Source organism: Mustelus asterias, chromosome 10 (assembly GCF_964213995.1).
Source record: "Mustelus asterias chromosome 10, sMusAst1.hap1.1, whole genome shotgun sequence".
Classification (NCBI taxonomy): domain Eukaryota; kingdom Metazoa; phylum Chordata; class Chondrichthyes; order Carcharhiniformes; family Triakidae; genus Mustelus; species Mustelus asterias.
In genome coordinates this window covers 97,737,921-97,755,926 of record NC_135810.1, presented here as the reverse complement: position 1 = coordinate 97,755,926, position 18,006 = coordinate 97,737,921, and the positions used below count along the sequence as shown (strand labels likewise).

Sequence of the window (18,006 nt, the reverse complement as noted above, 5' to 3'; positions counted from 1 at the left end):
ACCTCCCTTTGGTAGGGGAGCGAGGTTGAGTGGGTGGGAAGAGTTTCAGATTCCCACTTTCTTTCTCCTTACATTTATTTGGTCTTTCTCGACACCCTTAACTATGACTGTAACACTACATTCTGCACTCCTTTCCTTCTCTATGTATAGTATGCTTTGTATATAGTGTGCAATTAAATACTACTTTTCACTGTATACCAATACCATAGAAAATTACAGCTCAGAAACAGGCCCTTTGGCCCCTCTTGTCTGTGCCGAACCATTTTTTGTCTAGTCCCACCGACCTGCACTTGGACCATGTCCCTCCACACCCCTCCCATCCATGAACGCGTCCAAGTTTTTCTTAAATGTTAAAAGCATTTACCACTTTATCCGGCAGCTCATTCCACACTCCCACCACTCCCTGCGTGAAGAAGCCCCCCCTAATATTCCCTTTAAACTTTTCTCCTTTCACCCTTAACCCATGCCCTCTGGTTTTTTTTCTCCCCTAGCCTCAGTGGAAAAAGCCTGCTTGCATTCACTCATATACATGTGACAATAATAGATCATATCAAAATCACTACCTTCTATGTGGGGAAAGAAATGATTCCTGCTCTTGCTCCCCGGTGGCTGAGCTCCTGTTAAATTATGTCCATCTGACTTATTCAAGAACTTAGCATTAGCAATTGATGAACATGGTGGAAGTTTGTTGTCTCTTCAATGACTACTTGCATTTATATAACCCTCTACTGTGGAAAGGTAGATCACAGAGGTCTAGGGTCATAGAATCATAGAAACCCTACAGTGCAGAAGGAGGCCATTCGGCCCATCGAGTCTGCACCGACCACAATCCCACCCAGGCCCTACCCCCACATATTTACCCGCTAATCCCTCTAACCTACGCATCTCAGGACTCTAAGGGGCAATTTTTAACCTGGCCAATCAACCTAACGCGCACATCTTTGGACTGTGGGAGGAAACCGGAGCACCCGGAGGAAACCCACGCAGACACGAGGAGAATGTGCAAACTCCACACAGACAGTGACCCGAGGGTCAAAAGTAGTTGAGGAGATAATTGCTGGGGGTGACCAAAAACTTGGTTAGAGGTGGCTTTTGAGGAGGATCTTACGGTCCTGATGGTTTTAGGAAGTGAATTCCAGGGATTCGGGTCGAGGCAACTGAAGGCACATTCACCAGTGAGTGGGTGCACAAGAGGCTGGAGACAGCAGGACTGTTTTTGGTATACTGGCATTACCAACATTGACATGGTCATGGGATCCATGTTTTAAATTAACAAAATGCTTTACCAGCCACCCGAAGCTGTGATTGCGCAAAATGTTTTTATTAGTTACAGCAACAGAAATAACATGTTCAAAGTTGTCAGATGCAGATATCCAAAACTCTTAAAATCCTAATTAAAACTCTTGTGCCTCTTCATGGATTAAGCTGTGGAACAAGACTGGTTGCCATTTAAACTCAGTAAATTGGCATGAAGTTGCCAATAACACAATGGAAGGTTCATCAGGATTGTTGTTAGAAACTGAAAATTTAAATTGCTCCTTGTGGTACTTGTCTGAGGTTGGTTTGAGAGCAAATTACATTTTCATTTGCTACTTAAATTGTGCTTAATCCAAATGGTGGTTGATATGAAAAGTGTTTAAAATCCGCATACACTTATTTTAAAGTTCTTTTGAAGTACTAGCCAGAATATTTGTCTTATTGAGGATATTTTTGTGAAAATTTGAGGAGTTAGGGTTCAAATTAAAACAGAACACTCAAAGGTGGTAATCTCAGGTTGTTACGTGAACCATGTGCCAATTAGCATAGGGTCAATCAGATCAGATCCATGCAAATAATAGTAGAAAAATAGGTTAAAGGTTGCTTATCTGAATAGACAATGTGAGTGACATATTTGAAGACTTTCTTTACCTTCCCCTTTGAATTCTTTATGGGTAAGTATTTACTTGCTCTTTATTGGAAGTATCCCAGATGCAAACCATTTGTAATATACATGAACTACTGGCACATGGTAGAAAAGTGGTTTAGTTATAATCCTCATTACATCAGCATGGTTACAGGGTGAGCAAGCTTGTCAAAAAGTGAGAAAGTGGGAAAGGAAGAGTAGTTCATGAATAAAGGATGACCAGGACAGGAGTGAGAGAATCTCGACTCGAGATCAGAAAATAGAACCAGTATTGGTGGAGATTAGGAATAACAAGGGCCATAAGAAATGGTGGGAGTAGTTTATAGGCCCCCTAAACATATTGCTATCATTGGACAGAGCATTAACCAATAAACAATTGAAACTTGTACCAAAGGTAGTAAAATAATTTTGACGACTTTAATCTTTGTAGAGACTGGACCAGTCAATTAGCAAGTTTGTAGAGTATTTACAAGGCAGTTTCCTGGAATGATACATTGTGAAATTGACTAGGGATAAAGCTGTTTTAAATCTAGTATTGTGCCAGTGATAGGATTAATTAGTAACATAGAAAAACTACAGCACAAAAACAGGCCCTTCGGCCCCACAAGTTGTGCCAAACATATCCCTACCTTTTAGGCCTACCTATAACTCTCCATCCTATTAAGTCCCATGTACTCATCCAGGAGTCTCTTAAAAGACCCTACTGAGTTTGCCTCCACCACCACTGACGGCAGCCGATTCCACTCGCCCACCACCCTCTGTGTGAAAAACTTCCCCCTAACATTTCCCCTGTACCTACCCCCAGCACCTTAAACCTGTGTCCTCTCGTAGCAGCCATTTCCACCCTGGGAAAAAGCCTCTGAGAGTCCACCCGATCTAAGCCTCTCAACATCTTATACACCTCTATTAGGTCTCCTCTCATCCTACGTCTCTCCAAGGAGAAAAGACCGAGCTCCCTCAGCCTATCCTCATAAGGCATGCCACTCAATCCAGGCAACATCCTTGTAAATCTCCTCTGCACCCTTTCAATCTTTTCCACATCCTTCCTGTAATGAGGCGACCACAACTGAGCACAGTACTCTACAAGTGGGGTCTGACGAGGGTCTTGTATAGCTGCATCATTATCCCCGGACTCCTAAACTCAATCCCTCGATTGATAAAGGCCAGCACACCGTACGCCTTCTTAACCACCTCCTCCACCTGTGGGGCCGATTTTAGAGTCCTATGGACCCGAACCTCAAGGCCCTTCTGATCCTCTACCGTACTAAAAGTCTTTCCCTTTATATTGTACTCCATCATCCCATTTGACCTGCCAAAATGGACCACTACGCATTTATCTGGGTTGAAGTCCATCTGCCACTTCTCCGCCCAGTCTTGCATCCTATCTATGTCCCTCTGTAACTCCTGACATCCCTCCAGACTATCCACAACCCCACCAACCTTCGTGTCGTTGGCAAACTTACCAACCCATCCCTCCACTTCCTCATCCAGGTCACTAATGAAAATGACAAACAGCAAGGGTCCCAGAACAGATCCTTGGGGCACACCACTGGTGACCGACCTCTAATTAGAAAAAGACCCATCTATACATACTCTCTGCCTCCTTTGGGCAAGCCAGTTCTGGATCCACAGGGCAGCAGCCCCTTGGATCCCATGCCCTCTAATTAGTAACAGATCTGCTTGGAAAAACTGATCGTAGTACAGTTGAATTCCATACTGAATTTGAAAATGATATGCGCCAGACAGAAACAAGAATCTTAAACCTATACAAAATTAATTGCCTAGGCATGAGGGAAAAGCTGGCTCAGGTTGTTAGAGTCAATAAACCATAAGTTTGGTGATTTAAATAAACAGGAAACAGTTTTTAAAACAAGTTCAAAATGTCCAACAAAAATACAGTCTATTGAAAAACATAAGATCAGAGAAAGATCCATCTGTGGCATGCTAAGGGAGTTGAGGATAATATTAGATTCAAAGAAGAGGCTTATAATGTGACAAAGAATAGCAATAAGCCTGAGGATTGAAAGCGCTTTAGAAACTGGCAAAGGGCCACCAAAAGTTTTATTAAAAAGAGAAAAAATAGAATGAGGGTAAACAGACTAGGAAGACAAAAAAAGATTAAGAGCTTTTGCAAGTATCTTTAAAAGGAAAATAGTTGAAATAATTGTTGATTCCTTGGCTGAAACAGGAGAAATCATGAGGAAATGGCAGAGACATTGAACAAACATTTTGTCTCTTCAGAGTAGAGCACACAGTTACATACCAGGAATAGAGGGTAACCAAGTGGCTAAAAAGTACGGAACATAAGATAAATAATATCAGCAGAGAAAATGTATTAGAGAAATTTGAGGGATTAAAAGCCAACAAATCCCCAGAACGTGTTGGCCTCTATCTTGGGGTTCTATAAAAGATAGTTATGTGAAATGTGGAGATACTGGTTATGATCATTCAAAATTCCCTAAATTCTAGAACAGCCAATGAATTGGAAGTTAGCAAATGTAACTGCTATTCAAGAAAGGAGGGAGAGAGGAAACTATAGGCTATATAACTTGACATCAGCCATTGGGAAATTGCTGGAATCTCTTAAGGAAGTCTTGAAGCACCTAGAACATCATAATGTGATCAGACAAATTCAGCATGGTTTTGCAGAAGGGGAAATGTGTTTGTCAAATGTATTAGTTTTTTAAGGATGTAACTGATAGGTGTAGATATAGTATACTTGACATTGGATAAGGTGCCACATATGTTTAATAAGCAAGATGAGAAAAACTGATGACATTGGAAATACTATATTAGCACAGATAGAGAATTAGTTAATGGACAAGAAGCAGAGATTAGGGATAAACAGAGCATAGTCAGATTGACAGTTTACGACATATGAAGTGCATCAAGGATCAGTGCTGGGGCCTCAGCTATTTGCAATTTATATTAATAACTTGGACTTGCTGATGGTACATTCCCACTTAGCTTTCTAAGCTGTGTGGAGGACACAGACATTGCAAAAGATATACAGGCAGGTTAACTGAGTGGGCAACAAGGTGCCAGATGGAGTACAATATGGACAAGTGTGAAGCTATTCATTTAGTAATTGGAATAGAAAAGCACAATATTTTTCTTAAAAGGTGTGAAACGTGCTGATGTTCAGAGAGCCTTTGGTGTAGTCTTACAAGGAACAGAAAGTTAGCATGCAGGTACAGCAAGCAACCAGGAAAGCAAATGGCATGTTGCCTTTATTGCAAAGAGATTGGAGCACAGGAATAAAGAAGCATTGCTGCAATTACACAAGGCTTTGGTAAGACGACATGAATACTTTGTGAAGCTTTGATTTCCATACGTAAGGAATTATATACTTGTATTGAAAGTGACTCGTCAAAGGTTTGCTTGATTGGTTCCTGCGATGAAAGGATTGTGCAATAGTGAGAGGCTGAATTTAGAAGAATGAGGTAATCTGATTGAAGTATAGATTTTGAAGGGGCTTGACAGGGTAGACACTGAGATGTTGTTTCCCTTGGCTGAGAAATTTAGAATATGTGCACTCAGTTTCTTGGTAAGGGCTAATCATTTCAGACTCGGGTGAGGAGAAATTTCTTAGAGCATTCTCTGCCCAGAAGGTTATGGATGCTCCTTTTTGGTGTCTCAAGGAATCGATGGATACAGGGAATAGGTAGGAATGTGGAGTTCAGGCTGGAAATGAGCCATGATTGTATTAAATAGTGGAGCAGATTCAAGGGGCCTAATAACCTACTCTGCCCCTATTTTCTTTCTTATATCCTTATGAAAAATAACGTCCACAGGTAATTCAAACATTAAAAGCCAATTGAGTAATATTACCTTTTGATTGGAACCTTTATCCCTTATTTCTAAGGCCAAAATTGAAAACTAGTGATCAATATAATACAGTGGGGAGCTGATATTAAGCACTTAAGTATATTTCCACATCTACTTCAACTGTTAAGAAGTTGACATGCTAGGTTGAAACCCAGGCATTTTTTTTGCAAAGACTGAAGTTGAAGTGTCTCGGGGGATGTTCCTTTAAAGTAGCTTAATGCTGAATAGTGCTAAGCTGCTTTATAGTTTCAGGGACAGTGTTACATGGAGAACAAATGTAGTCATTGTGGATAGTGGCATTTCATAGTAATCCTAATCACATGATGTTTTGTTCACAGGATATCACAATCAACCTTTGTGCTCTTTTTTGCAGTTATTCTTCGCAGCCTATTTATAATATCAATTAGCCTGTCCACCCCCAAATATTGTTAAATAATACACGCTATCTTAAAGAGGAAATGCCACCATCAGAGCTTCTTGTAAAAATGTTTTTTTTTGTCTTCTAAATGATAAAATTCATGCTTTGTGACCTGATCAGAGCTCATGGATTAATAACCAGTACAATATTGTTATATTGGCTATTTTTGAGGAATTGAACTTGTGAAAGGGCTGTTTGTATTGCAATAAAACAACACTGAAAGTTATCTTAATTCTTTTATTTTCACAGTAACTTCATTGCAGAGTTAATGTAAGCCTACTTGTAATAAATAAACTTGTTTATCAGCAGCTTTACTCCAGCTAGGTCACGTCAATGGATGGAGCAGTCACAAGCCAAATGCTTTTGCTATACTGCAGAGATGTTTATGGGTGGGTGTCAAGTTATTCATGTTAAGTTTCTGTCAACTCCTTCCAGTGAAATATTGTCACCTCACAAATCCAGACCCATCTTTCCCAGAATTCCATTTATGCCCTCCAAGCAGGTTACTGCCCCTGCCACCATACTGAAGCAACTCTTTGTATTACAAATGGCACCCCATCTGACTATTACCATGGTAAATTGTTCATCCTCATTCTTCTCGATCTATCTGCTGTCTTTGCACAGTTTGATATTATCCTCTTCTAATGCATCTTGCGTTTCCTCCATCGTATTAGAGAGCCACCAAAAAGTTGATGAAAAAACGGCTCCCTGTTGGCTGGGATTTCCACTGAATCCATCCCATACCCTACAAAACCTGTGGCAGGGATGCACTAACGGTAGTACCAGAAGATCCTGCCAACAGAAAGGGTGGGGAAAACCCGCAGTGTGTCATGGAACATGCTAAACTGCAAAAAGCAAGTTGTAATAATTCTGCATATTATAACTTAAATTCAATTAATTTATTCATTGTTTCTGGTTATTCTAATCAGTTTTGCTTTGGAATTCCTGTTATCTTCACCTAGTTTTTATAATTCATAAATGCCAGTGAGCAGTACAGCTCAGCATTCATTAATTGAATAATCAAGTGTTTCTAAAATATTTAAAGAATGCAGAGAAGCATGACTTGGAAGTAAATTGCATGTTAGAAGTCAGCTTTTTACTGATCATAATCATTTTGGATGCCGGCCTGATCTCTTTCTAAGTGGATTTTACTGTAAGGCTTTTGGGCCACTAACTCGACATGTACATAATTACACAATCTACTTGAAGCCATAGTGACAGTTTTTGCTCAGGGTTGTGGGATTACTGATGACGATTGGTAGTCTCTTGAACCAAGGAAGATGTTTACTGTGGATTACAGCTTGTGTGGTAAGAACCTGTGTGTAGATCTTTTAAGATGGGGGAGGCTATTGCGCTGCAGGTACCACATGGTTCTGGCTGACCAGGAGACTCTCAGCTCTTAATGCCTCCCATAGGTGTATCGGAAGGATTTGCGGGTTGATAATCAAGTTGTTTGGCCATGTTATGAACCTTCTATGGCCAACCGATCCTGGAGTGGGATTCAAGCCTGGCACTTCTGGCTCAGAGATAGGGATGTTACTATACTGCCACAAGATCTACCCTTGAGATTGTTAGAAATCAGTCAGCATTTGAAAGAAAAAAACTGTTTTACAAGTGAGTCATCCCAACTGCTAGCAATTTGACATGGCTAGTACTGTCTCTATCTTGCCCTTCATTTATGTTGAGTTCATATTTCTCAACCATGCTCAACAGACCCCCATCCAGAACTACTTATTCTCTTTCAGATGCTCACTGCTGTGCATTTCTACAGTTTCTATTTGTATTGATATTACTAGTCTGGGTTAAACTATATGATAAAATACTAGAGGGTTTAGCTGGTAGTTGGGAAGAGGTGAGTAATTACGATAAAGTTACAACAGTTGTGTAATAATTATTGATGTTTGGAAAAAGAGGCGTGATGTCGAAGCTTGCTGCACTCAACAGATTTGCAAGAATACCAAATCTCAGAACAAATTATGCTGCATGAGAAGATGATGCTGATCAGTCAACCTGTCTGGTTTGAATTTAAACAAAAACTTGACAGTTCACTGGTGCTTTCTCCATGGCAACACCTCTACCAGAGTCCACTTGTCAATCAAACAGCACCTTCTTTTCATCCAGTAGTTCTTCCCTTTGGGATGTGGTACTCTTGCAAATCTGTCCTCATTGAGTGCAAGGTGAAAAACTTCAAAAGCATGTCCCTTTTTTAACAGCAATACGCAAGTTCTGTACTATCAAGAGACTATTTGTATAATTATTGATTAATTGAAGTTGTACATAATGAGAGCATGAAATTAAACACCCTTGCCCTCAAAAAGCCCAGACACGAGAGAAGTCGTAGTTATGATGCCTTTTCATATCCTCAGGATATGCTAAAGTGAATTAAAGCTAATGATTGATGTTATGTTATCTATGCATAACTAAATTTCAGAAGCCACCATCGAGATATATAACTAGTTATCTGCTTTAGTAGTGACGGTTGAGGGTTACATTTTGGCAAGAAACTGCAAGATCTCTGCCTCTTGGTGAAAGTGCATGGGATTTATTATATCCATCTGAACAGGCATGCGGACCTTCAATTTAATATTTCATGTGACAGATGGAAGCTCTGATAATGCAATATTCCATCACTACCACACTAGATGTCAGCCTAGATTACAGTGCTTGTGGGAATTGAATCCACTGCCATCTAACTGAGTGCAGCCAATGAATTATATGACACTAATGATATGGTTTTAGTGATTGAAATAGGATGCAAAGATTTTGAACATTGTTAAATTAGGTCATGATTGCACTCATTCTACTAATTCACATAACTACAAAGGTTCATTTTAGAGAAGGGATAAGTAGTGAACACATGTACTTGAATACCAATAAATGTAATCCATTTATGCACAAAAAAACTTGTCTTAAAAATAAGTACAAAGGATGCGTGGGAAGGAACATAGGAAAGCTATCCAATCCCTTGAGCCTTTCTGCTATTTAATTGGATCATACCTGATCAGTATCTCAATTCAATCTACCCACCTTATTTTCATACGCCTGCCTAACAAAATAAAACTACCAATTTCAGTTTGAAAATTTTTGATTGGCTTTTCCTGAACAGCTATTTTGGGGTGGAGTAATAGTTCAGATTTCTGCTTCTCCTTGTGTGAGAAAGTACTTTCTGATATCACTGGGGGTGGGCCACGTCAATTTAAGGTTTAACACCTTTGTACTATATGCCCCCATCATTTTTTTCTTTCTATCTACCCAGTTTACTCATTTGACCATCTTAATATTAGAACTTAAGAAATAGGACCAGGAGTAGGCCAAACGCCCCTTTGAGATTGCTCTGTCATTCAGTAAGATCATGGCTCTTAGACTTCCATCTTCCCACACTAGCCCAAATTGCTTGATTCTCTTGGAGATCATTAGATTTTTTTGGGATATTTTCTTGAATATACTTGATGTCAGAACATCCTCAGCACACAGGTAGAGAATTCCAAAGATCCGTAACCCTTTGAGTGAAGAACCTTCACCCCATCTCAGCCCTAAACGGCTGACCCCTTATTCTAGGATTATGGTTCCTAGTTCTAGAGGTCAGGGGAAACATGTTCTCAGCAACAACTGTATCTTGTCCAACTCCTTCGGAATTGTGTGTCCCAGTGAGATCAGCTCTTGTTATTCTACGCGACAGAGAACATAGGCCATGTACACAACCTCTTCTCAACGGAGAGTCCCCTTATTTGGAATCAGTCCAGTACTCTCCCTTGCAAAAGATCTCCATTAGATTGCCCCTTAATTTTCAGTACTGAACTGTGAAACCTGCCCTCAGTTTAATCCTTTAGCACCATATCATTCCTATGAATCTACATTACATCCTGTTAAAGGCCAATATGTCATGCTTGAAGAATGGTGGCCAGAACTGAATGGAGTACTTGCTGTGTTCTGTCCCACTGTAATATATCTTCCATCCCTTTATTTTCCAGCCCTATTTAGAAGAAAGGCCAACAATTTTTAGAACGTTTACATTTTTATTATGCATCTGCCCATGAATATTTTTAGTGGCTTCTGTACTGGAACCTCTGCTCATCCATGGTTTCTAGCTTCTTAGTAAGAAGTTTAACAACACCAGGTTAAAGTCCAACAGGTTTATTATACAGGCATCTTCACATCATTCTAGCTTCTTGCCATTTAGAAATGTTTTTGATCTGTCTATCTTGGGTTCTAAGATAAACTTGCATGTTTTCACATTCAAATCTATCTGCTACAGTTTTGCCCACTCAGGTAATCTAGCAATGTTCCATTACAAAATTCTGCTCCCTACCTAATTTAGTGTCTCCAGAAAGCTAATATGAAGCTCTCTTCCTTCATCCAAGTCATCCATAAATATAATGAAAAACTGCAGCCTGACAAAGCAGCAAGTTACACTCTAGCAGATTGGAAAACACTTGTTGAATATTTTCTGTCCACATGTACCTTCATAAGAGCTTTCATGGTTTGCTGGTTAATCTTATTACAATCAAGTTTAATTATCTCTGGAGTACAGGGAATCATATTCTGCAACTGAGTACCTATCATCCTTCATCACTGTCTTTTACTCCCTACCAAACTTCTTATCTAAGCAATAGAGAGGCAGTCATTTTTAAGTTCCTGTTGGATACCTTCTAGAAATCCCATATAATTTTCATAGACACTTCCAGTGGTATATAGTGAGTGACTGTGTTCTGATAAATCAGTCATTCATTTGGCCTTGAGTGTTAGGATGTTGATGCTTGGACTATACAGTACTCTATACTTTTTGTTTTTTCACAGGTTGTGGACATTGCCAAGATGCTGGCAAGGCCAGCATTTATTGTCCATCCCTAATTGCCTTTGAGAAGGTGGTGGTGAGCTGTCACCTTGAACTGTTGCAGAGCATGTGGTGTAGGTACACCCACAGTGTTGTGCGGAAGGTAGTTCCAGAATTTTGACTCACCGATAGTGAAGGAACAGGGATAATGTTTCAAGTATGGATGTGTGGCTTGGAGGTGAACTTGCATCTGCTGCTCGTGTCCTTCTAGGTGGTAAAGATCACTGGTTTGGGTGGTGCTGCCAAAGGAACCTTGATGAATTGCTGCAGTGCATCATGTAAACACTGCCATTGTGCGTCAGTGGTGGAGGGAGTGAATGTCGAGATTTGTGTGTTGAATTATATGTAGTACATTTTGCATTGACCTGAATATCTTTGATGTATTTACAATGCATTGAACACTTGTGAACTGTAATGGGATAAAATATAAAATGTAATTCAAGGCACAACATGGGAGACACTTACATTTGCTTCAAGTTGTACTCTTAACCCAAATGTGTGAAACATTTCCTTTAAATGTGTTACTTTATTTCTATTAGATATGGAAAAACGCAACCTTGCAAATACGAAAATAGCTGAAAGCCTTAATCGCATTAAAGAGGAATATAAAGAGGCATTTACCTTTGTTAATAAAGGACTCTCTGCAGATGAATATGGTCAAAAAGAAGCTGCAAAGCAGTATTACAGGCAAGGAGAGCGGCATTTAATTAAAGGATTGAATATTCCATCAAATAGTCCAGAATGTACAGGCCCCCAGTGGGACACAGCACGTCAAATGCAAAATAAAATGAGTGCAACACTAAATAATATACAAACAAGGTTGGCTATTTTGGAACATGAAGATGACGCAATGGCATCTAATCAACCAAACCAATCTTCTGAAACTCTGATACCTGATAACCCTAAAGCTGAGTCAAAGCTATATCCAGCTGTACCGAAATGTGAAGAGAAATCTTCAATGTTATCAAAGCCTCAGTCTGATCTTCTGTCTTCTGCAAAGAATGTGAGCCCATCTACTAATGGAAGCTCCTCCAGGACAGCTGCTAACTTGTCACTGGATGCTCCATTTGTTTCGAATGAGCTGCCCCCTGTGTATACACCTGAGGCTGTAGAAGGACATATGACCATTTCCTATGGAACTGAATCAGGCGAGTTTGCTGTTGTTGGTGATGAAATCTTTGGACAAAGGACCCACCCGCCTCCAATGGAATCACTTGGTGTAGATGCATATGAACTCATTTTAATCGAACAAGGAGTGCAGATGTTCTCTGTAACACCTGATGGGCAAGTGAGTGCACCCTCATATCCAGGATATCTCCGCATTGTGACGTTTTCTGGTACAGAAACTGCTGGAGCGCAGAACAGGCCACCTTCCTTTCTGCAGGTAAGATTTTTGTTTAGTTAATTGCAGAATTAACCTATTGGTACTCTTAAATGCCTACTGTTTATTTTTTTCATAATTTGTACTGATTTGAAATGATTTTTGGAAAATTGTCAAGCGAGTAATGTAGATCTTTGATTTTTTTTTAATATGCAAGATGAATAACAAATCAGACTTGAACCTTTTAAATTATTTTATGGGATGTGGGCGTTGCTGGTTGGGCCAGAATTTGCCCATCCCTAATTGTCCTTGAGCTGAGTGACTTGCCATTGAAACCATTGAAGAGTTAACCACATTGTTGTGGGCCACATGTAGGCCAGACCAGATAAGGACAGCAGACTTCCTTCCCTAAAGGGCACGAGTGAACCAGTGATTTTTTACAACCATTGACAGTGATTTCATCATTTTTAAATTCCAGATTTTTATTTAATTAAAATTTCACTGTCATGGTGGGATTTGAACCCGGGTCCACGGGGTATTGCCCTGGGTTTCTGGATTACTAGTCCAGTGAAGATGCCACTACACTACTATCTTCACTTGTAACCTTTTACCAGACATACTTTGTTTAACTGTTTGGAAATTACATTGAGGATAATTTTCTCAAATAGCAGCAGAGAATCTTTGAATTGTTACAACACAGAAGAAGGCCATTTAGCCCATTGTGTCTGCACTGGCTCTCCATTTTCCTGCCTTCTCCCCATAATCCTGCAGGTTCTTCCTATTCATAACAACTGATGGAGAAAATAAGGAAATAATAGTAACACTAAGGCTTCTTTTTAAGTTGACTGACAAAGTGCCTATGTGCAAACAAATGAATAAGAAAATTAAATCTAGAGTTTGCGATAAGGATACACATTCTGATATAGAAAGCATATGAAGAAATTAAAGAATATAATTCTTTTCAGAATTTTGGAAATTGACACAGCTTCTTTGTATTGTACATTTTTTAATGCTGGGATTAGAACAAAACCATAGGGGAGGATATTTATAGTGAGGTACGACTGGTATGTGGGGATAATGATTGTGGTCCCTCTTGAGAGCTTGATTACAGATGAGGTGTCTTTGATCACCAACTTGTTTCTTTCACAATTCACCGTTCCCTGGCTGTCTCCGATCCCTCCATGCACACCCTCTCTCCCTTGGGGAACTATTGTGGCTCGACTACCTCTTTCATCAACACCTTTATTTTCTCCACTCATAATATTGGTACTGCTGCTTGGTACCTCCTGCATTTCTCAAACATTACCTAATTTTCATTTCATGTTCCCTTGTTCCCACAGGATCCTTAAGTTGCTTACCCCTTACTGATCCCTAATAAATAAAACTACCTCCCCCATCTCAATCCTAAATCTCCACTCATTAATCAAAATGTAACCCTAATGTGCAAACTAATCCGGGATTTAAAAAAACATCTTTCATGGAATCTAAACTTTGCTGATATTCCTAATCACTTTTCTTGAGAAGGGACAGTGTTCCTACAAGTGAGCAAATTTAATTACTACCTGGTAACACATGGGAATTCCATCACATCTTTCTTGCCTTGGAAAATGGCTAATATCAGCCACCGTATTCAGTACCTTCGTACAGACCGAATGATAAGACAATGAATAGGTATTCAAGCTTCGTTACTGCAACATATGGGATTGGTCCTTGTTTACGCATCCACGATTTGACATAACTATGGATTAATCTGTCTGAAAACAGTCTGCTTCAATATGAATTACAGTGGATTTTCCAGTCTCTCTCTCTCTCTCTCTCAGCATATTATCTGGTGGTGAAGGAGGCCTGCCATTGGCTGGTGGCGGGATCTTCTGGTCTCACCAAGGTCAATGACTATTTGCATTACTCTCCAGTGCTGGGGACCCTGCCGAGGGGGATTGCCTTCGGTGGGATCAGAAGATTCTGCCAGTGGGACTGGCTGGAAAATCCTGGGCAGTATTTACCAAAACAGTCCAGGGAGATTTTTAGTCCCCAGTCTACAGCAAATACCACTCATTCCTTTAGTAATCACGAGTTCTAGTGGGCCACTGGCATTCAACAAGTTTGTCCTTGCAAAAGATTAATATGGAATCTTGTCTCAATCCAGTGCATTGGTTTTTAAATGAATTGAGTGACGTAATAAACATCTGTTCAAATGTTTTGGACAGAATAAAGAAAACATACATCCTGGGCAAGTTTTTGTTATAATGATCATTTGCCCTTTATCCGCAGCTAAATTCCTTCTCATCTTGCAGGTTATGTTAGAACGTACACTGCCCTTCTCCACCGCTGGCTGATGTATACTTTTAAACCCATTCATCCTAAACTCTGGTCAGAGTCACGAACTAGCCTTTTGTTACACTCGCATGCATTGTTTCCAGGAGCTCCATGGATATGAAACATTCTCCATCCTTCTCTAACACATCTCCTCTGTGGTATTGCCCCCTTGTGGTTCTACTCCTGCCTGTACCAATGTGCTCAATATATTTCTTCCTAGATATATACATGGATATCTGTGATATGCCTCAAGATTCCTTTCTTGGAGCCTTCCCATCCTTGACTCTTGTTGTTCAGTGAAATGAAGTCAGCTTCACATATATGCTTGCTTCCTTCGCTGTCATCCTTGACTCCATGACCATCAGTATCATTTTTGGCTGCTGGTATGACAAATAATGGATGAGTCAAGTTTTCGTCTGTTCAATGTTACTGACTTGGATCCCTGGCAGAAATACCATATCTTGGTCTCAGATCATCCTCCTGAATGGCTGCTTGCTGGGATGAAAACAAGGTCTTCAGTTTTGAGCTGAACTTTAATCTCTAGTTTTTTTGTAACATTACTGGTCACAATCACTGCATCACCACATTTGCTGTTTAAAATCTCAGCCATGTGTTATTTTCGAGCACAATGTCATCAGTTTCCCAAATTTCAGTGTACAGAAGCACTGGTTTGTCCACAACAATTCTGTCTTCCCTCTATCCCATTCTGTTTTCTAGGGGAGACAGGTTTTCCCCTTTCCTCATTGACTGCCAGGAATTTGCTCTCTCCTCTGTATTGGTTTCAAAATTTAATTGTTTACAAATTCCATCACGCTCTTATGTTACCTTTTCTATGCTGTCTTATGTAGCCCTTTGTCCTAAGCTTTTCAGTTTGACTAGGAAATCCCTCTTGTTCTCGTTCAGCATCCACACAAATCTACCGTTAGCGGCAGAGCCTCTAACCATTTTCCCTGCAGTTGCTTTTCTAAATGCCATGCTACATCTCTCTTTGCCTTCAAAACCTACTTCTCTGGCAATGTATTTGGTTACTTCCCACTTCTCCCCACACTCCCTTCTCTTCCCTCACTCTTTGTGCAGCACTGTGAGGCAATTTGCCATCTCAAAACTATGTGATAAATATTTTTTTTCCCCACGGCACAAATGCATCTTGCCAAACGTTTTAAAGTGTTTGCCTTGGTTTAGTAGCTGTATTCTTCAGTCAGAATGTTGTGGATTTAAGTCCCACTCCAGCTTCTTGAGTATATAATCTAAACTGATGCCAGTATTGAAGGAGTGCTGCCCTGTCAGATGAAACATTAAATTGAGGACCATTTGTTGTCTTGGAAGGATGTATAAGAGCCCCTGGTGTTATTTGAAAGAGAGCAGGGTGTAATTGTCTTTCGTGTACAGGTTGTAATACAAGGACAAATTGAAGGGCTATTGAAATATTCTGTTATAGTTTAAGGATCACAGTTGTAGATAGACATAAAATAAAATACTTTTTTTTCCTTTCTGTATTGTATTTGTTGTCTAGGTTTGTGATTGGCTGTACCCGCTTATTCCTAGTCAGTCTCCTGTGCTGCAGTGTAACAATGGAGTCTACATGTTTCCTGATGTAATGTCACAAGATCCTAATGCCTATGTTGGAGTCGTGCTATCGTCTGAGCTGCCAGCATCTGCTCGAGAGCACTTCGAAGACTTGCTGAGACAAATGACTTATTTAAAGGTCCAGGTAACTTTCAGGGATTCAAAGAATTGACTGAAGTAGCAAAAGAAATGCAATGTAAATTTTTAAGCACTTGATTAAATTAGTGAATTTTCAGTTAATTTCTAAATAAGAATGCCAGAGTTTGGAGAGTGTGTGAAATTGTCATTAGTTTGTATGTCAAACCAGTTTAACACTGCCATCTGATTGTGGGGAAAGCATTATTGCTAAGCAAGTAAAATAGGTAAATAATGTCACAAATATAAGCTAACTTGTGTAGATTTGCCACTGAATTGACCAAATATATAAATAAAAGATTGCTCAATAATTTGTTGATTAGGGTGCGAAGTAACTTGGCCATATAGACCAGAGAAGAATTAGAAAAAGTTTCTATGCAAAATGCTTGAGATGGATGGGAGGTGAGAATAGGACCAGGTTTGACCATGATGTTTCTTTATTACTTGACAACACTTGGGCATCTAGACAGGCATATAAATGATCATTTGAGTTGGGTATCTGATGATGCTTGGTCTTCTCTGAAGACTCAGTACCATTAAAAGGGCAGAGCAGAAATTTGAGGAGGAAAATGAAGAGATTTGTTGATTTCACTAACAGACCATTAATTTTGGCTCTAAGATTAGAGTTTGGAAGTGAATACAGAAGAGAAATTCCCTTTTTTTTAATTAAAAGCGAGTCGGATAGTGTATAGTAATATATCACACAAAAGGAGGAACTATAAGCAAGTGAGTGCACTGTTCTGAACGCAAGCTAGGAAAATACAACATGTATATTATTGAGAATTAATTTGACCCACTTGGTGTTCCCTTATTCAAATAAGCAATTTTTGTTGATAAAAAAAATCAAGTTTAAGTAAGAAATATGTAAGAGATTATACAAGAATCATGATGGCGTATTTACAGAGCACAGACAAATTTGAAGACTTGAGAAGACTTCTTAAAAAGGTATGGAAATATGAACTTGTACATGTACTAATTTTACAAACGTAGTGTTTTCATGATTGAGCTGTCCAGTTGTCTCATTTATGGTCATTTTTCTAGTCTATTCCACCTAATGAATTCACTGGTGAGTTTGTGAGCAGTGCAAAATTATTAACCAATTAAATGGTATGCTTTCAAAATTGAATGGCTTGAAATCAGTTTGTGTAGTATGGTAACAATAAACAGAGAAGGATGAATTTTATAGCCATTATTTACATAATAGTCTGTGTGGAGTTTGCACATTCTCCCCGTGTCTGTGTGGGTTTCCTCCGGGTGCTCCGGTTTCCTCCCACAGTCCAAAGATGTGCAGGTTAGGTTGATTGGCCATGCTAAATTGTCCGTTAGTGTCCCAGGATGCGTAGGTTAGAGGGATTAGCAGTTGTGGGGATAGGGTCTGGGATGGGATTGTTGTCAGTGCAGACTCAATGGGCCGAACGACCTCCTTCTGCTCCGGTTTCCTCCGAGTCCAAAGATGTGCGGGTTAGGTGGATTGGCCATGCTAAATTGCCCCTTAGTGTCAGGGGGATTAGCAGGGTAAATACATGGGGTTGTGGGGATAGGGCTTGGGTGGGATTGTTGTCGATGCAGGCTCGATGGGCCGAATGGCCTCCTTCTGTACTGTAGGATTCTATAATAGCTCATTTCAGCTTTTATCCTTCTGTTAGAAATGAATCCTTTAAAATAACGTAGATGCTTTGATTTAT

The 18,006-nt window shown here is 39.8% G+C and overlaps 1 protein-coding gene across 3 annotated transcripts in view; it reads left to right on the top strand.

Moving 5' to 3' along the window:
- The window catches only part of sparta (spartin a), a 32,179-nt gene that overhangs the window by 632 nt on the left and 13,541 nt on the right, over positions 1–18,006 (top strand). For 2 of the 3 annotated variants that reach the window (XM_078222259.1, XM_078222261.1), the window contains exons 2-3: positions 11,523–12,367; positions 16,134–16,331. In XM_078222259.1, the coding sequence (XP_078078385.1) occupies positions 11,525–12,367; positions 16,134–16,331 (1,041 nt within the window). In that variant the 5' untranslated portion in view covers positions 11,523–11,524. Of the gene's footprint in view, positions 1–6,823; positions 7,004–11,522; positions 12,368–16,133; positions 16,332–18,006 lie in introns of those variants that run through there. The other variant, XM_078222260.1, reaches the window with a different exon arrangement.